Here is a 26,069-nt window from a genome sequence, read left to right as displayed (position 1 = left end):
ATACAGACGGATCCAAAGATCCGTCTGCATAAAAGCTTTTTCAGTATATTCTAACACAGACGCGTTCCCATAGTGATGGGGACGCTTCTAGTTAGAATATACAATGAACTGTGTACATGACTGCCCCCTGCTGCCTGGCAGCACCCGATCTCTTACAGGGGGCTGTGATCCGTACAATTAACCCCTCAGGTGCCGCACCTGAAGGGGTTAATTGTGTGTATCATAGCCCCCTGTAAGAGATCAGGTGCTGCCAGGCAGCAGGGGGCAGACCCCCCTCCCTCCCCAGTTAAAATTTCATTGGTGGCCAGTGCGGCCCCCCCCTCCCTCTATTGTAATAATAACATTGGTGGTAGTGTGCACCCCCCCTGGCCCCCCCCCCTTCTTCCCTCTATTGTAATAAGAACATTGGTGGCAGTGTGCGGCCTCGCCCGCCCCCCCCCCCTTCCTCCCTCTATTGTAATAAGAGTGATTTGTGTCCGAAAACACACGATAAGGTACCTCTTTGGCACACAGGGACGACCACAGTTTCAAGGTTTTTTGGTATAAATACTATTTATTGTTCAGTTGACAACGCGTTTCAGCAAGGGGCAACAGGCAAAAGGTGTGACGCCAGACACAGCAGCAGCACACATCAGCCACCCGGCCACCTTTTGCCTGTTGCCCCTTGCTGTTGGCGCCCCCAAGACTTGAAAAAGGAGTTATAAACTCCGAAACGCGTTGTCAACTGAACAATAAATAGTATTTATACCAAAAAACCTTGAAACTGTGGTCGTCCCTGTGCGCCAAAGAGGTACCTTATCGTGTGTTTTCGGACACAAATCACTCTTCTCGCCCCTAACATTCCCTAGGAGTTTTTGGCAACTCCATCCAAAGGGACTGAACGGGTACCGGCAGCACGGACCTCCCTCACCCTCCCAACCTTTGGTGTTTCTAACCTGTTGTGCGCTTACACCTGCACAACACTCATAGGTGAGCACATTCAATCCATCACGTTTATCTGCTTATCATCACTTACTACCCTATGAGCGCCTCTCCCTTTTCTCTCTTGCCATAATTGCTCTATTGTAATAAGAACATTGGTGGCAGTGTGCGGCCTCCCCCGGCCCCCCCTCCCTCCCTCTATTGTAATAAGAACATTGGTGGCAGTGTGCGGCCTCCGCCGCCCCCCCCTCCCTCCCTTTATTGTAATAAGAACATTGGTGGCAGTGTGCGGCCTCCGCCGGCCCCCCCTCCCTCTATTGTAATAAGAACATTGGTGTCAGGGCTCCGATCGGTAACCATGGCAACCAGGATGCTACTGCAGTCCTGGTTGCCATGGTTACTTAGCAATAGTAGAAGCATCATACTTACCTGCTGGCTGCTGCGATGTCTGTGTCCGGCCGGGAGCTCCTCCTACTGGTAAGTGACAGTTCATTTAGCAATGCGCCGCACAGACCTGTCACTTACCAGTAGGAGGAGCTCCCGGCCGGACACAGACATCGCAGCAGCCAGCAGGTAAGTATGATGCTTCTACTATTGCTAAGTAACCATGGCAACCAGGACTGCAGTAGCGTCCTGGTTGCCATGGTTACCGATCGGAGCCCCAGCGATTAAACTGGGACTCCGATCGGAACTCCGCTGCCACCAATGATTGGGGGGGGGGGGGGGCCGGGGGAGGCCGCACACTGCCACCAATGTTCTTATTACAATAGAGGGAGGGAGGGGGGCCGGGGGAGGCCTGCACACTGCCACCAATGTTCTTATTACAATAGAGGGAGGAAGAGGGGGCTGGGGGGGCGCACTGGCCACTAATGATATTCAAACTGGGGAGGGGGGGTCTGCCCCCTGCTGCCTGGCAGCCCTGATCTCTTACAGGGGGCTATGATACGCACAATTAACCCCTTCAGGTGCGGCACCTGAGGGGTTAATTGTGCTGATCACGGCCCCCTGTAAGAGATCGGGTGCTGCCAGGCAGCAGGGGGCAGTCATGTACACAGTTCACAGTATATTCTAACTAGAAGCGTCCCCATCACCATGGGAACGCCTCTGTGTTAGAATATACTGTCGGATATGAGTTTTCACGATGTAACTCATATCCGACAGTATATTCTAACATAGAGGCGTTCCCATGGTGATGGGGACGCTTCAAGTTAAAATATACCATCGGATTGGAGAAAACTCAGATCCGATGGTATAAAAGGGACTCCAGACTTTACATTGAAAGTCAATGGGGACAGATCCGTTTGCAATTGCACCATATTGTGTCAACGTCAAACAGATCCGTCCCCATTGACTTGCATTGTAATTCAGGATGGATCCGTTTGGCTCCGCACGGCCAGGCGGACACCAAAATGACTTTTTTTTCATGTCCGTGGATCCTCCAAAAATCAAGGAAGACCCACGGATGAAAAAACGGTCACGGATCACGGACCAACGGAACCCCGTTTTGCGGACAGTGAAAAAATACTGTCGTGTGCATGAGGCCTAATGAATATGAATTTGTGCAAGGAAATTGTGATGATGCACCTTATCTGAAGATGTAAATGCACTTTAAATGAAGTCGTTGTGTCCTGTATATGGAAAGGATTGGTGAGCCGCCACCTGTTTGATTATTTTTGTCTATAGATTATCTGGTATTGAAGCTCATTCACAGTTTGTGAATGGTGCTGAGCCGTAGTACCAGATACAGGTCCTTCTAAAAAAATTAGCATATTGTGATAAAGTTCATTATTTTCTGTAATGTACTGATAAACATTAGACTTTCATATATTTTAGATTCATTACACACCAACTGAAGTAGTTCAAGCCTTTTATTGTTTTAATATTGATGATTTTGGCATACAGCTCATGAAAACCCAAAATTCCTATCTCAAAAAATTAGCATATTTCATCCGACCAATAAAAGAAAAGTGTTTTTAATACAAAAAAAGTCAACCTTCAAATAATTATATTCAGTTATGCACTCAATACTTGGTCGGGAATCCTTTTGCAGAAATAACTGCTTCAATGCGGCGTGGCATGGAGACAATCAGCCTGTGGCACTGCTGAGGTGTTATGGAGGTCCAGGATGCTTCGATAGCGGCCTTAAGCTCATCCAGAGTGTTGGGTCTTGCGTCTCTCAACTTTCTCTTCCCAATATCCAACAGATTCTCTATGGGGTTCAGGTCAGGAGAGATGGCAGGCCAATTGAGCACAGTAATACCATGGTCAGTAAACCATTTACCAGTGGTTTTGGCGCTGTGAGCAGGTGCCAGGTCGTGCTGAAAAATGAAATCTTCATCTCCATAAAGCTTTTCAGCAGATGGAAGCATGAAGTGCTCCAAAATCTCCTGATAGCTAGCTGCATTGACCCTGCCCTTGATAAAACACAGTGGACCAACACCAGCAGCTGACATGGCACCCCAGACCATCACTGACTGTGGGTACTTGACACTGGACTTCAGGCATTTTGGCATTTCCCTCTCCCCAGTCTTCCTCCAGACTCTGGCACCTTGATTTCCGAATGACATGCAAAATTTGCTTTCATCCGAAAAAAAGTACTTTGGACCACTGAGCAACAGTCCAGTGCTGCTTCTCTGTAGCCCAGGTCAGGCGCTTCTGCCGCTGTTTCTGGTTCAAAAGTGGCTTGACCTGGGGAATGCGGCACCTGTAGCCCATTTCCTGCACACGCCTGTACACGGTGGCTCTGGATGTTTCTACTCCAGACTCAGTCCACTGCTTCCGCAGGTCCCCCAAGGTCTGGAATCGGTCCTTCTCCACAATCTTCCTCAGGGTCCGATCACCTCTTCTCGTTGTGCAGCGTTTTCTGCCACACTTTTTCCTTCCCACAGACTTCCCACTGAGGTGCCTTGATACAGCACTCTGGGAACAGCCTATTCGTTCAGAAATTTCTTTCTGTGTCTTACCCTCTTGCTTGAGGGTGTCAATGATGGCCTTCTGGACAGCAGTCAGGTCGGCAGTCTTACCCATGATTGCGGTTTTGAGTAATGAACCAGGCTGGGAGTTTTTAAAAGCCTCAGGAATCTTTTGCAGGTGTTTAGAGTTAATTAGTTGATTCAGATGATTAGGTTAATAGCTCGTTTAGAGAACCTTTTCATGATATGCTAATTTTTTGAGATAGGAAATTTGGGTTTTCATGAGCTGTATGCCAAAATCATCAATATTAAAACAATAAAAGGCTTGAACTACTTCAGTTGGTGTGTAATGAATCTAAAATATATGAAAGTCTAATGTTTATCAGTACATTACAGAAAATAATGAACTTTATCACAATATGCAAATTTTTTGAGAAGGACCTGTATATCCAATGAACAAGAGTGGTGCTGCTTCTGGAAAAAAGCAAGAACAGCTTACTATCTCTCTAGAGTTTAAAAGTCTACAATTAATGTGTTCACACAGGCCTCATAGCTTCTGTTTATCATGGCTGTGCTCATTTTTTTTAACCCTATTTACTATATAATATAATCTGTGCTATTTATCATTTTTAAGATGTCTGTGAAGAATCTATGAGAATTTTAAAGGATGTAACAAAGAACTTATTTGACAACTTCCCCTTCCATTCAGTCACCATTCAAGTTGAACCAGCTGAAGAACAGAATCCGGAGTGCATATTTTGCTATGAACCAGGTGATTAAAAACGTTGTCTTCTGTAAGCTCAACAGCTACGGTTCCAATGTTCCAAGAAAACCGATATTTCTGCATCACAGGAAAATGATTTAAGATGATTAGCATGGACTCCTGCTAAGTGTTTATCTGATAACATTAAGTATTGGACCTACTATTAGAATTTTTTATTTCATTTAATGTGGATTTAGATATAGATGATCCATTACAAATAACCCATGACTGGAAATGATCCATTGCAAATAGACTGGACATGATCCACCACTAATGATGCTTGACTTTAGATGTTCAATTACAAAACAAAACAAAAAACAATGGCTGCGCATGATCCAATACAAATAACTAATGACTGGAGATAATAAATTACAAACAATCCATGACTGGAGACAATCCATTACAAATAATCCAGGACTGGAGATGATCCATTACAAACAAATCCCCATGACTGGAAATTATCCATCAAAAAAACTTTGACTGGAGATGATCCATCAAATAATTCATGACTGGAGATGCTGAATTGCAAATAACCAATGACTGGAGATAATCATTTACAAATAACCAATGACTGGAGATGATCCATCAAAAACCCATGACTGGATATCATTTATCAAATAACCCATGACTGAAGATGGTTCTTTACAAATAACCCATGACTGGAGATGATTCACTACAAATAACTCTTTGTTATAGGCAGTGAGTGTGGCCCACTGTGCCAACCAACTGGTTTGAACTTTGGGCTAGCCGTGGGGTTGTTATCCAGGGTGTTTTCACCCTTCAACCTCTATACTTGGATCTGGTGCACGCTGCAGGGGAGCCGCCAGGCTGCTAACACTTTTAATAGCTCATGTGTAGTTGGCTGCTGACCCATAGGAATTAGAGACAACGGTGCCAAGCGCAGAGAGATGAGGCAATACACAGTTAGGAAACAAGCAGAGTTCAGGGTTGGCAGAGTTCGTGTAAATCCTTGGAACAGTCCAAATGTCATAGCAGGAAGCTCAGGATTAGTACAGTGAAAATACACAAGTCAGGTCAGGTTACAGACAGTCAGAATCCAGGAAACAAGCAGAAGTTGGTAAACAGTCAGAAAAACAGATTAAAGCTCTTTTACAGGGTCTAGCATGCAATTGAAACAAAAAGTAATCTATTGCTCAGGTACGAGGTGGAACAAACAGCCCAATATATATAGGAGGGCTGATGAGCTCAGTAGTCAAACAGCTACCAAATTATTACCGGACAGAAAAAAAAATCTCAAAAATTGCCGACCCACAAGGAGCCTAAACTATCACCAAAAAATTAGGACAAAAATCTTCACGTAGTAAATATAAATAAACTTTATTGACAATGTAAAACTACATACATGATAGTAAAAGAGGCAGCACAAAGGTGGAACACAAAGGAGAGGAATAGGACCCAAGGAGGGGCTGGGAGGTTAGCACACCAGGAATCAGGAAAAAAAAAAAAGGATAATCAGGTGCTGATCACCAAGATACCTCAGGGCAATAAGCCCCAAACAAAAGGAAATGGAGGCACATGTGAGGATAAACAGACTTGGTGATTAAAAAGGAGAATTGATAAGCATACCCTGAGTGGTGTGTCGATCTCTCAGCCGCCTCCTGACCCAACGCGGTGATCAGCACCTGATTATCTTTTTTTTTCTTTTTCCCTGATTCCTGGTGTGCTGACCTCCCAGCCCCTCCTTGGGTCCTATTCCTCTCTTTTGTGTTCCACCTTTGTGCTGCCTCTTTTACCATCATGTATGTAGTTTTACATTGTCAATAAAGTTTATTTATATTTACTACGTTAAGATTTTTGTCCTAATTTTTTGGTGATCAGTAGTCAAACAGCTGAACACAAAGCAAAAAGAGGAATTAACCCTTGAAGTGCTACAAGGAGTAAGCCAATGGCTAGACACTAATATACACACAGAAAGAAGCCTAGCAGCCAAGCTTCAGCCTGCAGCTGGCCTGTGAAGAGGCTATGTGAGTGATGTGGCACTCATCCTCTACCTGGACTGCAAGATTCTAGCAGACATGGGGTGTAACAACGACAACATGCAGTGAAAATCTTCCCATCAAAACGATAGAAACCACAACAGAGTCCACCAAATTCTGTAGGAATTCTGCTGATGGTGACTGAGAGTGCTTTGGAACCTTCTGAACCAATAAGGTATTTTCTTGATAGACACCTAACAGAATAGATCAGAGGATAAATTAAAGGGGTTCTGCAGTTTGTTTTAACTGATGATATATCCTCTGGATAGATCATCAGCATCTGATCGGCGGGGGTCCGACACCCGGGACCCACGCCGATCAGCTGTTTGAGAAGGCAGCGGCGCTCCAGGAGTGCCGCAGCCTTCTCACTGTTTACCGCTGGCCCAGTGATGTCACGACTAGTATCAACTTGCCCGGGCGCGGCTAAGCTCCGTTCACTTGAACCAGCGGTAAACAGTGAGCGCCGCTGCCTTCTCAAACAGCTGATCGGCGGGGGGTCCCGGGTGTCGGACCTCCGCCGATCAGATGTTGATGATCTATCCAGAGGATAGATCATCAGTTTAAACAAACTGCAGAACCCCTTTAAGCAAACTGGGCGACCTAAAGTAAATATTCACATATTTTCATTCGTTCTGCCAATTAGATCATTTTACTCTTCAGGTCACAGGCCAGTTATGTTTCGCTTAGCACACTGTTGCAGAATATCAACATTGAGAAACTGGACAATTTCTGCTTCTTTACCCCACAATAATTATGAACCAACACGAAATGGCCCGAAGTCACCCCTGAAACGTTGTTTCACCACCTAGGCATTGGTCATTAGAGGGACACAGGGGAAAACAAGGGGATGAAATGATTTACTTCTATATTAAAGATCTAACTTGTCATCATGTTATTTTTTGCCACAATTAATGGTGTCATATAATGTTAAAAACTCTGTACCCACTAAACCATGTCCAGGTCTTTTTTTAAATAAATATTTGCAGGAGGTAATATTGACTGTCTGTCACATATTTTACTATTTATTTGCACTATTTTGAGACACACGAATAGGTGTTCTTTAGGTCACTTTAGTACAGAGCTACGATTGTAGTAATGAAGTAGGGTGCAAAGAAATGTGCAATGTCAGGGGCGCAGCTATGGGAGACTGGCAGGTGGAGCACACAATAACAGCACTCGGAGGTCAGTACTAACCCTGGTAGGTCACCCTAGAATTCCCTGACAACTGCTGAGCGGGTACCCTGATAATGGTGACCCCACTCAACAGCATTGCCCTAGACATGCCTAAATTAAGCTAATTGCAAAGGTAAGGGGGGAGGGGTGTAAAAATGAAATATATATGACTAGTACTAGTTAAGTCCACTACCAACATCACAAATTCTCCATTGCATGATCAGTCTTGATATCAGTACAGTCATGTCTGAAGTATACCACTAGTGTGAAAGTTCAGGATCAAATATCAAGGAACGTACATTTGTCCCAATATTCAAATTATCGTGGCCATGAATTTTTATCATGGTAGCCGAATAACACAGACTCCTGTTTGTGAAATTACAATATCCAAAATGCTGAAACTATGATGATGTGGATGATTCTGTTCACAGTGGAAGGTGTAGCCCAATATATCATTACTGTGGTATTTATCTTCTACCCTGCGTGTTATTAGTTTCATCGGTTTGTCAGTAGTACAACATAGAAACTGTCTATGACTGAGAAGACCCATTCGTCGTAAAAGTCGTCTGCTGATCATGTCAAACAGAAGTTAGATTACCCAGAAGTTTACAATATTGGACTACATCACCACTCAGGATGTCTGGTTTAGCCCATGATGTGGAGCGCCCATCCGCTGCTCATTGTAGGTTGATCTCTGATGTTTGAATTTTGATACCCTGTGGTGTTCGTGAGGATTGCTGTGCTCCTCTCATTAACCAGATTAGTACATTATGGAATGTAATGTTAGTAAGAACTAGGTGGAAGGGAGTAACATATAATTGCTGGATCAGACTACACAGGGTTTGTTTGTAGTCTGTAACCATGGTGAAACATAAACACATATAGGAGTTGCATACACAAAACAACAGGAGATTTTTAACCAAGTCTATTTACCGTAACATTGCTTAAATTAAGTTGAAAAAATGGTTGTAAAAGTGGTAGTAGTGACTAGAGATGGCCTTGCGGTTCGCCCGGCGGTCGTTTTTTGTGTGTTCGCGATTCGCCGAACATGCGAACATATGGAGAAATTCGCGCCCGCCATATTCTTTTACATTGTGAAGAACTTTGACCCATGACACATCCATCAGGTGGTACAGGACAGCCAATTGAGACATTTCAGCACATGGACGTACCCCCTACCTTATAAATAGACCTGATCTGGCCGCCATTTTACATTCAGTGTTTTGCCAGTGTAGGGAGAGGTTACTGTGTGGAGCAGGGACAGGCTGTTAGGGACACCAAACGCTAGCTAATAGGGCCACAAAAGTCCTTTTAAGGACTGGTATAGGTGTGCTATCGATAGGTGTGACATACTGAGGGGTGCGATATGCTTATAATATACTTTTATAATGCGTCAAAAACATATAGATCTATATAGTGATCACCTGGAAGTCAGGGGCCTAGGGGCTTACTAGGGCCATTTTTTTTATAGGGTAATGTTCCGGACGAGGTCGCTCTTATCAGGGCGGGTGGTCTGTGGTTAGGCTATCAGGGCCAGAATAGCACCCCCTGTAGGGCAATATCAGGGACAGTTCTTTGCCCACCCTGTCCTTCAATACCATATCATCATCTAGCCCAGGGATGGATGTTTTTTTTTGCTTCCCCTCCGGGATTCATGGATGTGCACTGGAGCCCCCCGGATTGTGGTAGGACATATGGTTTCTGATTTGGTGCCGCCGAGCACCTGATTTAGTGCCGCCGAGCACTTGTTATTGCCGACCACATCTATGCTTGTTTGTTAACTTTAATAATTTAATATATTTTCATTTTGAGGGATATCTTTTCCATTCACACGTCCGCAAAATGGGTCCGCATCTGTTCCGCAATTTTGCGGAACGGATGCAGACCCGTTAATTTTTAATGGGGCCGGAATGTGCTGTCCGCATTTGCAGATCCACATCTGCATTTGCGGATCCGCACTTCCGCATCCGTGCTTCCATTTCCGCAAAAAAATAGAACATGTCCTATTCTTGTCCGCAATTGCAGACAAGATTAGGCATTTTCCATTATAGTGCCGGCGTCGTGCGGTCCACAAATTGCGGAATGCACATTGCCGGTGTCCGTGTTTTGCGAATCCGCAAAACACTTACGGACGTGTGAATGGACCCTCATAGTAAAATGATTAAAGGTTACGTTTTATCTTTATGTATATTCTAATGGATTGCCTTCCTTGTACAGAAAGTATATTATAGTGTATTTGTATTGTGCGGCAGTTGTGTGCGGTTCTGCTGCGATACAGCGGGTAAATAGAGGGACAAGCGTTATTGGAACAAATAATTTCTACTGGTGTGATATACCAGTCACCCCCCCAAAAAAACTGATTGAAGCGGGGTGTTATATACCAATATACTTTCTTTATAGTGCATTTGGGTACTGTATAGTGCAGTTACGCTTGCGCGTACGCGAAAATTGAATTGCCAATATTTCGTATTGAGAAAAAAAATGAATGGAGATCACAAATTCGAAAAATAGATCTAGTATGTCACTGTCCATGTTGTGGGACTATTTGTGCACTTCTAATAATTATTTCTTGGCTGCAAATATGAGCTGAAGGTTTTTCAGGTTCGCCTGCCATTAAAATGAATGGGACCCGCCGCGAACTTGCGGTTCGCGAACATTTTATCGCGTTCAGGCGATCGCATTCGCGAACCAAACCGGCAGATGTTCGTCCATCACTAGTAGTGACTATAAACCAGACCTGACATTCAATGTAGGAAGCAAAAGAAGAAGAAGAACTCCTGCAGGAGAGATCCCAGATGTAACTGGAAATTAACATTATATCATCAAACTAATACACAGCAATACAGAAGTATTGCAATGAATTATATGAGCTCTCAGAGGATAGCATGTTCAAGTTCCCTAGTGGGACACTGAAAAAATGGTTAAAAAAAATCATTTTTTGTTCATTTAATCAGATGAAAATCTCAATAAAAAGTGGTCAAAACATTGTATGTTACCCCAAAATGGCACCAATAAAAATGCAGCTCACTCACAAAAAATAAAAATGAGATGGATCTTTGAATTAGGCAAGAAAAGAAATTTTGTGCAAAAGTTGAAAATTTTTTATAAATAAACATATATAAATTTGGTATTATATTAATCCTACTGACCCATACAAATAATAAATGTTTTATGTCACTTACAGACCATGGCAAACACCATAAAAACAAAACCCCAAAAAACTATGGTGAAATTGCTGACTTTTCTTTCTAAATCCATTAGATGTACCTGAAAATGGTGGTATTACAACACAGCCCTTCTCACAAACAAAAAGTTGATAGAAAAGTAAAAAAGTTGTAGGATATGAAATGCAGAGATGAAAAACTATTCATAATGCAGTAATAATTATTAACTAATTCAAATTATAACTCAGAAGCATTTAGTGTGACAAGTATTCAATAATGATGCAGAGAGAGAGGCTGGTGACAACCCCCAGTCAGGCAAAAGAAGTCACGGGTGCCGGCCACGAGTGGTCTAGAAGTCACTTTATTGTGATGCATCTCAGAGAAACCCTCTTCCTTAGATATCTCCAACTTTACTTGAAGAAGGGGGTGTCCCTAAAACGCATCATTTGTTGAATCAATAAAGTGATTTCTAAACCAGCTGGTGCCGGTGCCTTCTTCTGCCTGACTGGATGTTGTCACCAGCCTCCCACTCTGCATCACTGACTTGGCGTCTGGAACCCCACTGCGATGAGATAAGATGTGACGGCCAGCCAATTTAAGGACACTCTGCCCTGTCACAATAACACAAGGTGCTCCAATCCTAAATCCTGCCCTTTCACACTGACCTTTGCAATCCTAGCAATACTACTCTATGCTGCATCTTTTCGGCACTGCAAATATTCCTTAATAGGGTTCATCTGTAAATCAGCACATACTTTTACCTTTTCACAGGACTAAGTATATTTTCATACTGCCGGCTCAATTTTGGATCCATAAAACACTAACAAACAAAAACGACCCCTCACCCCCCCCCCCCCCCCCTAAAAAAAAAAAAACAATAAACAAAAAAACTCTATAAACATTTTGCATCTGGATGGGATTGCTTTAGAGAAGCAGCATTGCCCCAACCTTCATAGACAATGAAGAGATAAGAATATTTTCCAAGATATTAATGTAATATATAACCAAAGGAAAGTGACCTGGATGACGGGAACATCTGTTCCCCATATAAATAGCTTAGAAAGGACATGGCCAGAATGGAGAGTTGCTAGGTACAACTAATTGTAATTAAGTCATTAATTCAGGCGCAAAGCTTCACAAATTGCCCACAAAGTGTTCTGTTTCGCCGTCAGGAAAGCATTTAAAATTAGCAATTTAAACGGTTTGCACCAGTAGCTCAGGTCCACGCGCTTATTATCCGTACAACTGAAAGCCAGGTCAGACTCATACAAGTTGAGGTTTAATGAGCTGTATACAATTATCTAAATACAGTATATTACCGTAAAAATTCACATGACAGCCACTCTACTAATGTATATCACAGAGTCTGACGTTCTTATCATCACAGGAAGGCCGTTATCTGCGGGGAGCAAAATTTCTCTCTAAAGGCCCCTTTCTATGGGATGACTTTTCAGGCAATTATCAGGAAGGAGCCGTTCATTCTCAATAATTGCCTGACTGATCGATGATTTCTATGCATCTATCACCTCATTTGTACGGGGACGAGTGATCGCTACTGACATTGCTGGTGCCCATACAGATTAACTGTTTCTGGGCAGTAGATCCCTGTTTTCATAGGACCATCTGATGAACAGAAATTATTATTTTGGTGCTGCAACAAGTATGCTTTATTTGCTCGCTGTCGCACCTTTATACAGGTCAATAAGCGGTGAGGACGGATCACGGACCCATTTAAGTGGAATGGGTCTGTATCCGTCTGTGCCAGCCACACCGGACGGTGCCCATGCTTAGGGGACTGCAGTTTGTGGTTCCGATGCACGGAACGGGCGGCGCACCTTTGTGGGCATGAGCCCTAATGCACAGGGATAAGGGACACATTGAACACGAAACATGCACATAGCGATGTAATAATAGTGGAATAATGTGCATAGTGAAGTCACATTAATGTCACAGAATTGGGCTAATGCACACAGCGATGTCACAATACAAGGATAAAGTGATGCTACAACAGTGGAATTACACAAACAGTGATGTCACATGCAAGTAGAATGCCTGTATGATGTCACAGTACACAAATTATGTAGAGATTTAATAGCACAGAAAAGTGCAAAAAATAATAGCACGCAGAAGGGATAATGTTTCCTTAGTAAAACAGAATGGATTTGTATTAAATTTTCCATGGCACCTTATATACAGTTTACCACTAACTGCACCTTATGTTTGGATGGAAATGGGCTCCCTTTATTACTGAACCCCATAGCAGCTGTTATGCCTGCAACCCTGGCAGTGACGCCTATGCAGCAGGGCAACACATATCTTCCCCCCCCCCCCCCCCTTGACCTGTTTCCATCTTTCAATGTACATCTACATCTTCAACGAAAATAAAAATGTGATGGCCAGGATTGTAGTCTGAGTCTAGTATTAAACCCTTTAGATGCCACAGTCAATGCTGATCATGGTATCTAAGTGGTTTACAGAGGAAATGGGACTCTCTCAATCACCGGATACTAATCATTGCTATTGGAGCCAGAGGCCTACCAAGGGCCTCCAGGCCTGCAAGGTGTGGAAGCAGCCCTGGAAGGTCCAGGGTCCAATAGGCAGCCTGCCAGTGTAAAAATAAGAAGGCATCAGTATACCATCAGTATAAAAAATACAGAGTAAATGCTACCTTGTATGTACCTGAAAATAATGCCTTAGAAATGTGTAAATCACTCTGCAGTAAGGATTCACCTTAGGAAAACCTTTATAAGCACTACCGACAGAATCAGTAAGGGCAGAGTGGATCCGGTTACTTCCTTTCTATGACGGACAATAGGCTTTTCAGTAGTGCACGGCAAGTAATCATGGATGATCAAATACTATGGACTACGGATCAAAAGCTACCAAGATACTGATCAGTAGGGCCCAAGAGTCACATGTGTCACACAAGAAAAATGACCTAGGTTTATTTAGTCTAGGTGATGATTAATAAGACATAGCCAACCTTTAACTCCAGAGCCTAGGGGTCCATTTACACAGGCAAATAATGTGCACATCATGAGCGGCGATCCACAATAAAGCAAGTCTATCGGCACTTGTCTACTTCCATTTAAATATAGCAATTATCATGTGTTTTTCAAACGAGATTTCATACACTTTGCATTATGGTTGACAGTGTATCTCCTAATTACACAAGGGGATCTGCTACAGATACAGGTGTACCAGTGGCCCACTGCATAAGTGGTGAATAAATGTCATCATGCACTGTATACCTCTAAGGCTGTGAAGGGAGTAGGGAATCAATTGACCAGCCAGTCCCCTAGTAACAAGTTCTAGGTGCAGGCTGGTTCCACCCCCTTCCTCTACAGAGAAGCAGTCTAGTCCTGTGTAGTTTATGAGAGAGCAGCAGAAAGCAGAGCTGAGCAGAGAAGACACCAGGAGAAAGGCAGTAGAACCCCAATGCCAGGGCGTTTACCCCGAGGGAACAAGGGTGCGAACTCCTATTCCTGCACAGCCCAAGGAGAGTCAGAACGAGGACTGCCACCGTGAGTACTACTACTCCTATTGTTGCCGCCACTGCCACTCTTGTCCTCCTCATCTCCCAGGATCACTGCCTATATGATCAGTGACACATCAGCCATTGATCATTTGTCATTCGAATGATGAATAGGGCAATAGTTGGTAGTGAATATTCTTGTGAATTATTATTCAGGTAATTATAGCTTTGTGCAAAGGAGCTTAAAGGAAACCTGTCATCAACTTTATGCTGACCTCACTGAGGGCAGTATAAATTAGTGACAGAAATGCTGATGTCAGCGGTGTGTCACTCATCAGCTAAAAGTAAGTGGTTGCTGAGAACCAGCATCATAATCATTGCAGCCCAGGCCTGGAAAAGAGTCAAATCTACCTGAGAAGAGTCCTGGTTATTATAATCTCCTGCTCTCTCACCATCTGCTGATGACTGGCAGTTCTCTCCTAGAGAGAAAGGGAGAAAACCTGGTAGAAGACTGTCAGCCATCAGCAGGTGGGCAGGAGAGCAGGAATTCATGAATAACCAGGACTCTTCTCAGGTGGCCGGGACTCTTTTCCAGGCCCATTCTGCAATGATTGTGATGTTGGTTCTCGGCAACCACTTACTTTTAGCTCATCAGCATTTCTGTCACTATTTTATTCTGCCCTCAGTACGGTCAGCATAAAGTTGATGACAGGTTCCCTTTAACTCTATTGATATAAAGTGGATTGGGGAAGAGATAGGGTCGCTGTCAGTCTTCTCTACCGTGTATTGTCAGCAGTGTTGGGCCTAGGGCCCATTAGTAAAATACACATTCTGGAGGCTCGATGTACAGCTACATGTAAATATTATCTGACACCTATTCAGTTTGTATTGTTTGTTGAATAAAGTGTATATATACACAGTACATATATAGTGTTGAGCGCGAATATTCGAAAAGCTAATTTTTATCGCAAATATCGGCACTTCCAGAATTCACAAATATTTCGAATATAGTGCTATATATTCGTAATGACGAATATTCGTTGTTTCTTTTTATGATTGACACTCTCTCTTCCTACTTCCTTTTAAGTTTTCTTTTTTTTTTTTTTAACACAGTACACATCAGGTGATCATCCCTCCCTTCTTCTAGCTTGTGGGTCAATGACAAGGCTTTGTCACAGCTTAGCAACATCCCTAGCAACCAATAGAAAAGTTGCCTACCCCACGCCGGTATTTCACTTGCATTAAGCGAATAATACATTGCCGATTTTCGCAATCAAGAATATAATCTCAAATTCGCAAATATATGATGAATATTCTACAAAATATTCACGAAATATCGCAAATTTGAATATTGCCCCTGCCGCTCATCACTATATAAATATATACTGTGTATATATATACTGTGTATATATATATATATGTACAGTTACAAGAGAAAGTATGTGAACCCTTTGGAATGATATGGATTTCTGCACAAATTGGTCATAAAATGTGATCTGATCTTCATCTAAGTCACAACAATAGACAATCACAGTCTGCTTAAACTAATAACACACAACAAATTAAATGTTACCATGTTTTTATTGAACACACCATGTAAACATTCACAGTGCAGGTGGAAATAGTATGTGAACCCTTGGATTAAATAACTGGTTGAACCTCCTTTGGCAGCAATAACTTCCACCAAACGTTTCCTTAGTTGCAGATCAGACGTGCACAACGGTCAGGAGTAATTCTTGACCATTCCTCTTTACAGAACTGTTTCAGTTCAGCAATATTCTTTGGATGTCTGGTGTGAATCGCTTTCTTGAGGTCATGCCACAGCATCTCAATCCGGTTGAGGTCAGTACTCTGACTGGGCCACTCCAGAAGGTGTATTTTCTTCTGTTTAAGCCATTCTTTTGTTGATTTACTTCTATGCTTCGGGTCGTTGTCCTGTTGCAACACCCATCTTCTGTTGAGCTTCAGCTAGTGGACAGATGGCCTTAAGTTCTCCTAAAAAATGTCTTGATAAACTTGGGAAATCATTTTTCCTTCGATGATAGCAATCTGTCCAGGCCCTGACGCAGCAAAGCAGCCCCAAACCATGATGCCCCCACCACCATACTTCACAGTTGGGGTGAGGTTTTGATGTTGGTGTGCTGTGCCTCTTTTTCTCCACACATACTGTTGTGTGTTTCTTCCAAACAACTCAACTTTGGTTTCATCTGTCCACAGAATATTTTGCCAGTACTGCTGTGGAACATCCAGGTGCTCTTGTGCAAACTGTAAACGTGCAGCAATGTTTTTTTTTGGACAGCAGTGGCTTCCTCTGTGGTATCCTCCCATGAAATCCATTCTTGTTTAGTGTTTTACGTATCGTAGATTCGCTTACAGGGATGTTAGCATATGCCAGAGACTTTTATAAGTCTTTAGCTGACTCTCTAGGATTCTTCTTCACCTCATTGAGCAGTCTGCTCTGTGCTCTTGCAGTCATCTTTACAGGACAGCCACTCCTAGGGAGAGTAGCAGCAGTGCTGAACTTTCTCCATTTATAGACAATTCGTCTTACCATGGACTGATGAACAGCAAGGCTTTTAGAGATACTTTTATAACCCTTTCCAGCTTTATGCAAGTCAACAATTCTTAATTGTAGGTCTTCTGAGAGCTCTTTTGTGTGAGGCATCATTCACATCAGGCAATGCTTCTTGTGAAAAGCAAACCCAGAACTGGTGTGTGTTTTTTAATAGGCAGGGCAGCTGTAACCAACACCTCCAATCTCACCTCGTTGATTGGACTCCAGTTGGCTGACACCTCACTCCAATTAGCTCTTGGAGATGTCATTAGTCTAGGGGTTCACATACTTTTTCTACCTGCACTGTGAATGTTTACATGGTGTGTTCAATAAAAACATGGTAACATTTAATTATTTGTGTGTTATTAGTTTAAGCAGACTGTGATTGTTGTGACTTAGATGAAGATCAGATCACATTTTATGACCAATTTGTGCAGAAATCCATATCATTCCAAAGGGTTCACATACTTTTTATTGCAACTGTATACACACCAATTTATGTAAAAAGTTCATGCTACAGTAATATATTATGAAAGCAGGGCATTCAAATAGAAGCATGCAGTGGTTATTCCCTCATCTCAAACAATTTATTGAAACAAACAGTGGTGGGTATATCCCCACAAAAAACGTCAATGTCTCAATAACTTATCATGTGGCCTTGAGCATCAATTACAGCTTGACAACGATGCCTTATGCTGTTCACAAGTCAACTTATTGTCTGCTGAGGCATGTCATCCCACTCTTTTTGAAGGTAACCCTGAGGTCATTGAGGTTCTGGAGTACAGAGTTACGAGCCTCTACACGGCGACTCAGCTGATCCCAAAAGGTTTTCAATGGGATTCAGGTCTGGAGAAAGTGCAGGCCACTCCATTTGAGGTCCCCCAGTCGCTTGCAGCTGTTCCCTAATGATGCAACCTCGATGAGCTGGCATATTGTCATCCATGAAGATGAAATTAGGCCTGTGTTGTTCATGCAGAGGCACAATGACTGGATAGATTATGTTATTCAAGTAGTATCGGCTTGTAATTGTATGATTCACAAAGTGTAGGGCAGTTCTGTATTGACTAGACACACCTGCCCAGACTGTAACACCACCACCACCAAAGGCTCGTCTGGTGACAACTGTGGCTGATGCATAGCGCTCTCCCTGACGTCTCCAACATTGTTGGTGGCCATAATTTCTGCTCAGCATGAATCGACTTTCATCAGTGAACAGCACTGAGGCCCAGAGTAGATGCTCCCTGGCCCATGCAGGACACCTGTGGTCAGGTACCCTTGCAGGTCATCTAGAATGCAGACCATGCAGTTGAACAACGCATGAGCAGCATGAGAGCGTCATACTTGCGACGCTAGGCTCCGCCCCCCGACCCCTCCGGCACGCCGGTCGCCTGGTCCGTCGGATCGCATGTTCATGGAGACGCCAAAGTGAGACGCTGAGACGCTGCTACGCCGCCGGACCTGTAATGTGAGAAGTCGGGAGAGTCTCCTGCTGTTGCCCTTGCCCTGTCTTCCACCCTACCGGCGCCCAGATCCGCCGGTCTGCTTGATATTTTGGCCATCTCCCTGCCACCGGAGTGGTGACTGGATCGCTGAGACCGAAGGAGGCTGCTGAGGTGGAGCGGTGGTATGGCGTGCAGATGCTGTGAGGACCGGTGCAGCCGGCGGTGAGCAGGAGGTAACAGTAGACCCCGGTAGAAAAAGGGGACCTGTTGAGAAGGTACTTTTTCAAAGTTGTTTTGCAATCCGGCATGTTGGCTGATAGAGCTGCCCCCCTCTCCTCAGTTGGATAAGCATTTCTGCAGACCAGTAAAAAGCGGGTGAGGACCCTTAAATGAGGGTGAAGAAAGACGTGGAGGAGGGAGAAATTTATGTTCGAGAGTGAAATTAAATATGAAATCTAATGTGAAACTAGAGGCGTATGCTCTGGAAAGTGTCGATTGAAGCTGATGCGGTCTTCTCAATATCGGTGGAATAAAGTAATGAAGTGAAAGAGGGGAAAGGGAAGGGAAGTAAAGAAAGGAGAAGAAAAACAGGAGGAAAGGGAAGGGAAGAAAAAAAAAACAAAAAAAACGGGGGGTTCTGGGAAGAGGAAACATTGAGCAGGTGGTCTACGATAACATATGGTAGTCGCTACAGTTCCTGACTCCCCCAGCTTGATTGTGCTTAATTGTTTGAAGAACCCCCCCCCTTTATGAATTCTAAACCCTTCTAATATTTAATTTTTCTAACGCTTCCATCCCTAACCCTCCCTCTGGACTTAATCTGGATTAACGGACTATCATTTATCACCTTTACTTACAGTACTACCTCATGCTGAAGATTTAACGGACAAGTGGATATTAAGTTGCTGTGTTTTTTTTTTTTCCCTAGAGGTGACTTTGAGTTCCTTCAGGGAAAATAAGGACATCATCTATAACCTCGGACGTTTTTTTTTGTTATATCTCCACCCCCCTCTTGCTGTTGTGCGGTTTTTTTTTTCCCTGTCTCTCCTTCTCTTCTTTGTTTCCTTCTTTTTTTTGTGTATTATTAACAAATTGTCAATACTCCTGTTAAACTCTCTTCCTGTTCCCTGTGACTCGTAGTGGGAGATAGGGGGAGCTCAAAATGCCACCTAAGAAAGGCCCTACGGGGGGTAGTAATAGGAGATCAGCTACGGGATTGGAGACTGGGCCCAAACAGCAGGCTTTAAATAAATTTCTGACTCCGAACTCGCCGGGTCTTGGGTCCCCACAGAAGGAGAGAACTGATAGATCCTGGGTCTCATGGTCTGGTGCAGGACAGTGGGACCGAGAGGGGAGGAGGGGAGAGGGGAACAGCAGTCGCGTATACAGAAATTGATGCAAAGTTGATGAAAGACATATTTTGCACATGTCTCGAGGTTGGAGAATGTAATGGGGAATATAGTGACCCAGCTCGGGGCAGTGCAAATAGATGTTGGTGTAATCCGGGATGAGATGGAGAAAATAAGGCAGCGCTTACATGAGATGGAGGAAAGGGTTCCTGTTCTGGAACATTCGGTACAGAAATTGGAGAAAGAAGTGGTCTCGTTAAAGGAAATGAATACTAGGATGGAGCAAAAAATAATAAGTCAAGAAGATAGATCAAGGAGATCTAATATAAGATGCGTAGGGATTCCAGAGCGTGCAGAGGGCGATAACTGTACCGAATATATGGAGAGATGGATAAGGGATAATTGTACGGAAGGTGCTCTCTCTCCATTGTTTGCCATTGAAAGAGCACATAGGCTCCCTACAAGAAAGAGGGTTCCAGGAGAATCCCCTAGACAGATACTAGGTCAAATGTCTATTAAGTAGGGACCGTGATATAATATTATTGATGCCAGGACTTCTGAAAAGTACCAGATACAGGGTGTAAAGATTAGGCTATTCCCAGACTATTCTGCACACACTAACGCCCAGAGGAAAGAATATATTGCCGTTAAGAAAAGATTAAGGGGAGCAGGTCTAAAGTATAGTTTACTTTTTCCGGCAAAATTAAGGGTGGAATATAAAGGCAGGACTGTTTTTTTTCAGACCCCGGAGGAAGTTAGCGACTGGGCGGATGGGGAGGGGCTATGAGACCGGGGGGTGCGGAGGGGGAAGGAGCTATTATGCTAAGGTATGGAGTCACCCCGACTGCTGGATGGCAGGGAGGGGGGCTATTTGGGAGGGTAGGGTGGGTGTGGGTTGTGGGAGAGGGAGACGTGTTTTTTTATTTTTTCCTTTCTTTTTTCTTCCGCCTTTGCTAGATGGTTAGGATTGTCTCGTTGAATACGAGGGGTTTACGGGAGAGAGTGAAGAGGTATGCTATCCTTGAGTGGATGAAGAGGTTTCTGCCAGCTATCATTTGTCTACAGGAGACACATTTGGATAAGGAATCTTTAAGATGGTTGCAGAAGAGATGGATTGGGGAAAGTTACCATTCTGTATACACTACTTATTCAAGAGGGGTCTCAATTTTGGTTCATAATAAAATTAAATTTGAGTGTTTGACGTGTGAGGCCGATGACTATGGCAGATACCTCTTTTATGTTGTAATATAGAGGGGGTTAAAATGGTAATTGCAAACATCTATATTCCTCCACCGTATAAGTCAGAGATTTTATACCAACTGTATGGATTCATGCTGGATAGACAGGAATCTATAATGATTGCGATTGGAGATTATAATGCAGTAATGGATCCACTCAGGGATAGAACATCTAGCAGAGGGGGAAGAATACAAAAAGTAGATTTTATAAACTAGCCCAGGAATTTAACTGGATTGACGTCTGGCGCCTCCAGAACCCGGATGAAAACATGTATTCCTGCTACTCAAAAACACACCAAACCTGGTCTAGAATAGATCTGGCCCTGGGAAATAAAAATCTGATGTCCTATAATAGGATTAAAATAAAGTATCTTCCCATGGCTTTATCAGATCATAATGCCGTGGTAATGGAACTAGATTTGAACAAAAGAAGGCTTCACTACCGTTCAAGTTTAACTCCCATTGGTTACCAATGATCCCAGATAAAGAAAGTATAATGGAAGAATTAAGAACTTTTTTAGGGAGAATAATTATTCCTGCGAGTAGGCTAATTGTATGGGATACGGCTAAAGCATATCTAAGAGGATTGCTTTGTAAAAAAGTGAACCATTGGAAAAAAACCACCAGGGAAAAGGGGATTGTTCTGGAAAAAAAAGTTCAAGAATTGGCAATGACATGTATGAGATACCCCACTGACTATAATAAGAAAATATGGGAGGAAGAACAGGAAAAGTTAAAGCTATATCATATGGAGAGAAGTAGGAAAGAATTAAATTTTCAAGGGATCCGTCTGGCCACAGAGGGAGAAAAAGTTGGTAAAATCTTGGCAAATATAGCAAGAAATCAAAGAGAGAAATCCTGGATAGGGGCGATTAAAGATAAAATGGGTAGGACAATCAATACACCAGAAGGAGTTAAAGAGGTGTTCCTAAAATATTTCCAGGAGGTATATAAGTCTAAGGCACAATACTCAAAACAAGAATTAGATTTGTATTTAGACCAGATTCCTCTTAGGGAGATATCCCAGTCCCAAAAGACATTCTTAGAAAAAGAAATATCAATTGCAGAAATAAATAAGGTCTTGGGGCAGGTAAAATCTGAAAAAGCACCAGGATGTGATGGGCTCCCATTTGAAATCTATAAATCCTTCTCCCAGGTGTTAGTACCTGAATTAAAAGCAACATTGGACGAGGCTAAAAAAATTGGGGACCTTCCAGACTCTATGAAAGAGGCAATTATAACACTTATTCCAAAAAAAGGCAAAGAACAACTGGATCCGGGATCATATAGGCCAATATCACTTTTAAATACTGATGTTAAAATCTTGGCAAAAGTTTTGGCCGATAGGCTTTCAAAGGTGGTTAAAGGTATAATAAACATAGATCAAACAGGTTTTATACCTGGTAGAACGATATACTCAAACATAAGAAGGCTGTATCTAAATATCGAAGCCAATAGAACAGAAGCGGGGGAGAAAGCTGTACTATCATTGGATGCCCAAAAGGCATTTGACTGTTTAGAATGGGAATATTTATGGGCAGTATTAAAAAGGGTCGGTATAGGGGAAGGATTTATAAGATGGATACAATTAATATATCAGGATCCGCGGGCTAGAGTGATGGTGGATGGGAGCTTGTCCCCGCCCCTTGCCTTATCTCGGGGCACTAGGCAGGGATGCCCTCTCTCTCCACTATTATTCGCTATCGCGATTGAACCTATGGCATGTATAATAAGAAATGATGGGGAAATTAAAGGTTTTCACTATGAGGGTGGGGAAGAAAAATTGTTAATGTACGCGGATGATATTTTGCTATTTATGCACAATACTGGAGACCAGTTTAATAGAGTTATAGATATAATAGATAAGTTTGGATGCTTTTCTGGATTAAATATTAATTGGGGGAAATCACATATGCTGATGTTGGGAGAGGCACAACCACAGGGGTTTTTGAAGGTTCAGGTGTTGGGAAAACAAGAAAACTTTAAATATTTAGGGATACAAATTTCCGGAAACATAGGAGAATATGAAAAATTAAATGTACTTCCCCTAATAAAAGAACTTAGGACCAAAATACATGTTTGGCGTAGATTACCAATTTCAATACAGGGTCGTGTAAATTTAATAAAAATGGTCTTTCTCCCTAAAATATTATATGTCCTTCAAAATGCCCCAATTAGACTGTCGCAGGACACTTTTAGATTACTGGATAGTTTAATGGGTGATTTCCTCTGGAAAGGTAAGATTCCCAGAATAAAGAGAGAGATACTTCAGCTCCCAGTGAAAGAAGGTGGACTAGCAGTTCCGAACTGGTTTTTTTAATTATATAATCACGCAATATGGTCAAATAAAGAGTAGCTTAGATGGTTTGGTGGGTAGGCAGGTAGTAAACAGATTGGGATGGAAAGACAAATGGAACTTTTTAGAAGTACTGGAATCAGGCACTTTGGGGAGAAATAGTATTGGAAATAGAGTTTTAAACTTAACGGAATACATATGGGTGGAGATTAAAAAAATACTAGAGATTAAAGGGTTTCTGCAATACACACCTTTATGGAAAAACATTAACCTTAAAGAACTGCAGGGGATTAAGATGTATATAAACTGGGAAAAAAATGGGATGAAATATTTAAACCAGATATTTGAACAGGGTAAATTGAAAGACTTTAATACAATGGTTAGAGAGTTTGGTATACCGCATAAGGACTTATATAAATATTTTCAGCTTAGGAATGCATTGAGGTCAGCTATGCAAGAGGAAAAATATAAGATGGAAAGATCTGAGCTATTGTACAAATTCACTAATGTGGGTGAAAGAGCAGGCATAACGGCAAAAAGATATAAGATATTGATGGAAGGAAAAAAGAAACGGGTTATAATATTAGCTAGAAAAAAATGGGAGAATGAACTCCAATTTTTTACGGAAAAAGACGCATTAAAGAAAAATGGAAAGACGCATTAAAGAACTATTCTCGAGTCTCAAATAGGGGTTCACATAAGATCTCACAATTCTTTGTAGTCCATAGGTTGCATAGATCCCCATGGATATTGAAAAGAATGGGTGTTAGAGCCTCGGATGATTGCGTAAAATGTGGGGGAGAGAGAGCTGACTTAATGCATTGTTTTTGGAGATGCCCCAGATTGTTTAGATATTGGACAGAAATAACAGATACTATACACCGAATTTTGAAGGTTCAAATATCAGAAGATCCCATGACTTGTATTCTGGGGGCAACCGAACATCTGGGTCTAAATAGAGACATAAGTATGGTCCTGAGTAAGGTGCTATTTCAAGCTAGACTCTTAATACTTAAGAAATGGGTAGGTGCTGACCCTCCAACAGTTAGGCAGTGGAGAAAAGCAGTGGATGATATGATTAAAGAAGAACGGGTGATGGAGGGCCATAGCAGTAAAGAAAAAACTATGGATGAAATATGGAAGAGATGGCTACTTTAGGGCTGGATAGATACACTTTTTTTTTTTTTTTTCTTTTCACACGTCTCCCTCTCCCACTCCCCAAGGGAGGTGGGAGGGGGGGTAATTGGGGAGTAAAAAAATATTTGTATATGTATGGAATAGGATTGGAATGTCCTCTCTCTTTTTGATGGTCCAAAAATGTAATTTGTATCCAATCTATTGATGAGGAATTTTGAGATAATGGAAATAAAGAGATATCTATTTTAAAAAAAAAAAAGAATGCAGACCATGCTAATGTAAACGGTTTTGAATGGTCTGACATGATTGGGTGCCTCCCACCTCCCTTAAATGTGCCTGGAGTTGTGTGGCATCCATCATCTGGTTCCACAGGACATTGTTCACAATGAAGCGGTCATCAGTGTGGGATGTGGCCAAAGGACGTCCACTTGTATGCCTTTCTGTGACTCTTCCAGTCTCTCTGTATCTCTGTTGCAATCTACTGATAATACTCTGTGACACTCAAAGCTCAGTGGCCACTTCCATCTGAGAACACCCTACTTGAGGCCTCGCAATGGCGAGGTACTGTTGATCAATTGTTAGGTGTCGTCTTGGTCTCATGATGTCAAAATGTGAACACCATGATGAGGAGCATTGTTTAAATACCAATTCTAATTGAACCAGGAAATTTATTGGGTGATTCATGGATCAAACACCTGTTGTTAGTTTAGCCATTAAGCTCCTTGTTAGAGAACAGCAAGTTGTGCAAAAAGTACTAAAACATTGAACAGTTGGACGTGCATTCAAAAGTTTAGAGAAGGTCACATTAAGTTCACCTGTCATGGTGCACTCGCAATTAGTACATATAAATATATGCAGAAAATATACATGGAGGATGCATGGAGCACCTTGGAAATTAGCATTTGAGTTACCAGAGTGTATAAAATAACAGGCCTGATAAGTTACACGACATTAGAAAGTCTTTTTTTTACTAATTAGGATTATTTGCCCTGAGTTTTACTTTCACAGCCAAGAACATATATAAATGTCACATTATCCATTAATATATAGAGTTGGAAAGTTAAAATGATTTAACCCCGCCATGTAATGAAGCGCTCTCCTCCCGACCATATAACTCAGCCTCTAATCATATTTGTATTTACTATCTCTTTTTATGCCTTCATTAGTTTATTATTTAATGCATGCTTTTTCCTTGAGTTGCCGGATACTTTACAGAAAGTGCATATTTCATTCGGTTTATTTATTTGCAGGCAATGGAATCTAAATCTAAGTCTTCTCTACAAATCAATATCTCATTTTTAGCGCGCTCTGAGTGTAACGTGCAGATCAGAAGAGAAATCATTTACCGAACCTGCAGACTAATAACAGTAACAAAATGGCTCAGTGGGAGAATTTGTCCAGACGGCTTCAAATACACGAGTGCCATTGTGTTTTTATTCCTTCTGCAAATCAGTGGCGAATGCGCTTCAATCTTCACAATGCCTCCCTGGAATATGCAGGCATTATGGTTTAATAAATTACTTTTCCCGTTCCCACATGACAAAGTTCAGAAATATATCATATAATAGGGCCATTATCATAGCTAAGATGATTCAGTGCGCTGCTGCGTTGTAATGAAATCTGGTTGAAAGATGTCTACTTCATAGTA

General features: G+C 42.3%; 1 protein-coding gene across 1 annotated transcript in view; it reads left to right on the top strand.

Annotated features, from left to right (window-relative positions):
* The window catches only part of SLC30A8 (solute carrier family 30 member 8), a 123,843-nt gene extending 98,074 nt beyond the window's left edge, over positions 1–25,769 (top strand). Inside the window, exons 8-9 of the mRNA XM_044294795.1 lie at positions 4,468–4,605; positions 25,672–25,769. Of these exons, the coding sequence (XP_044150730.1) occupies positions 4,468–4,605; positions 25,672–25,685 (152 nt within the window). The 3' untranslated portion in view covers positions 25,686–25,769. The remainder of the gene's footprint in view (positions 1–4,467; positions 4,606–25,671) is intronic.
* The last annotated feature ends 300 nt before the right edge of the window (positions 25,770–26,069 follow it).

The sequence above is a fragment of the Bufo gargarizans genome, chromosome 5 (assembly GCF_014858855.1).
Source record: "Bufo gargarizans isolate SCDJY-AF-19 chromosome 5, ASM1485885v1, whole genome shotgun sequence".
Taxonomy (NCBI): Eukaryota; Metazoa; Chordata; class Amphibia; order Anura; family Bufonidae; genus Bufo; species Bufo gargarizans.
The sequence above is the reverse complement of the archived record's forward strand: the minus strand, read 5'-3'. Positions and strand labels throughout refer to the sequence as shown.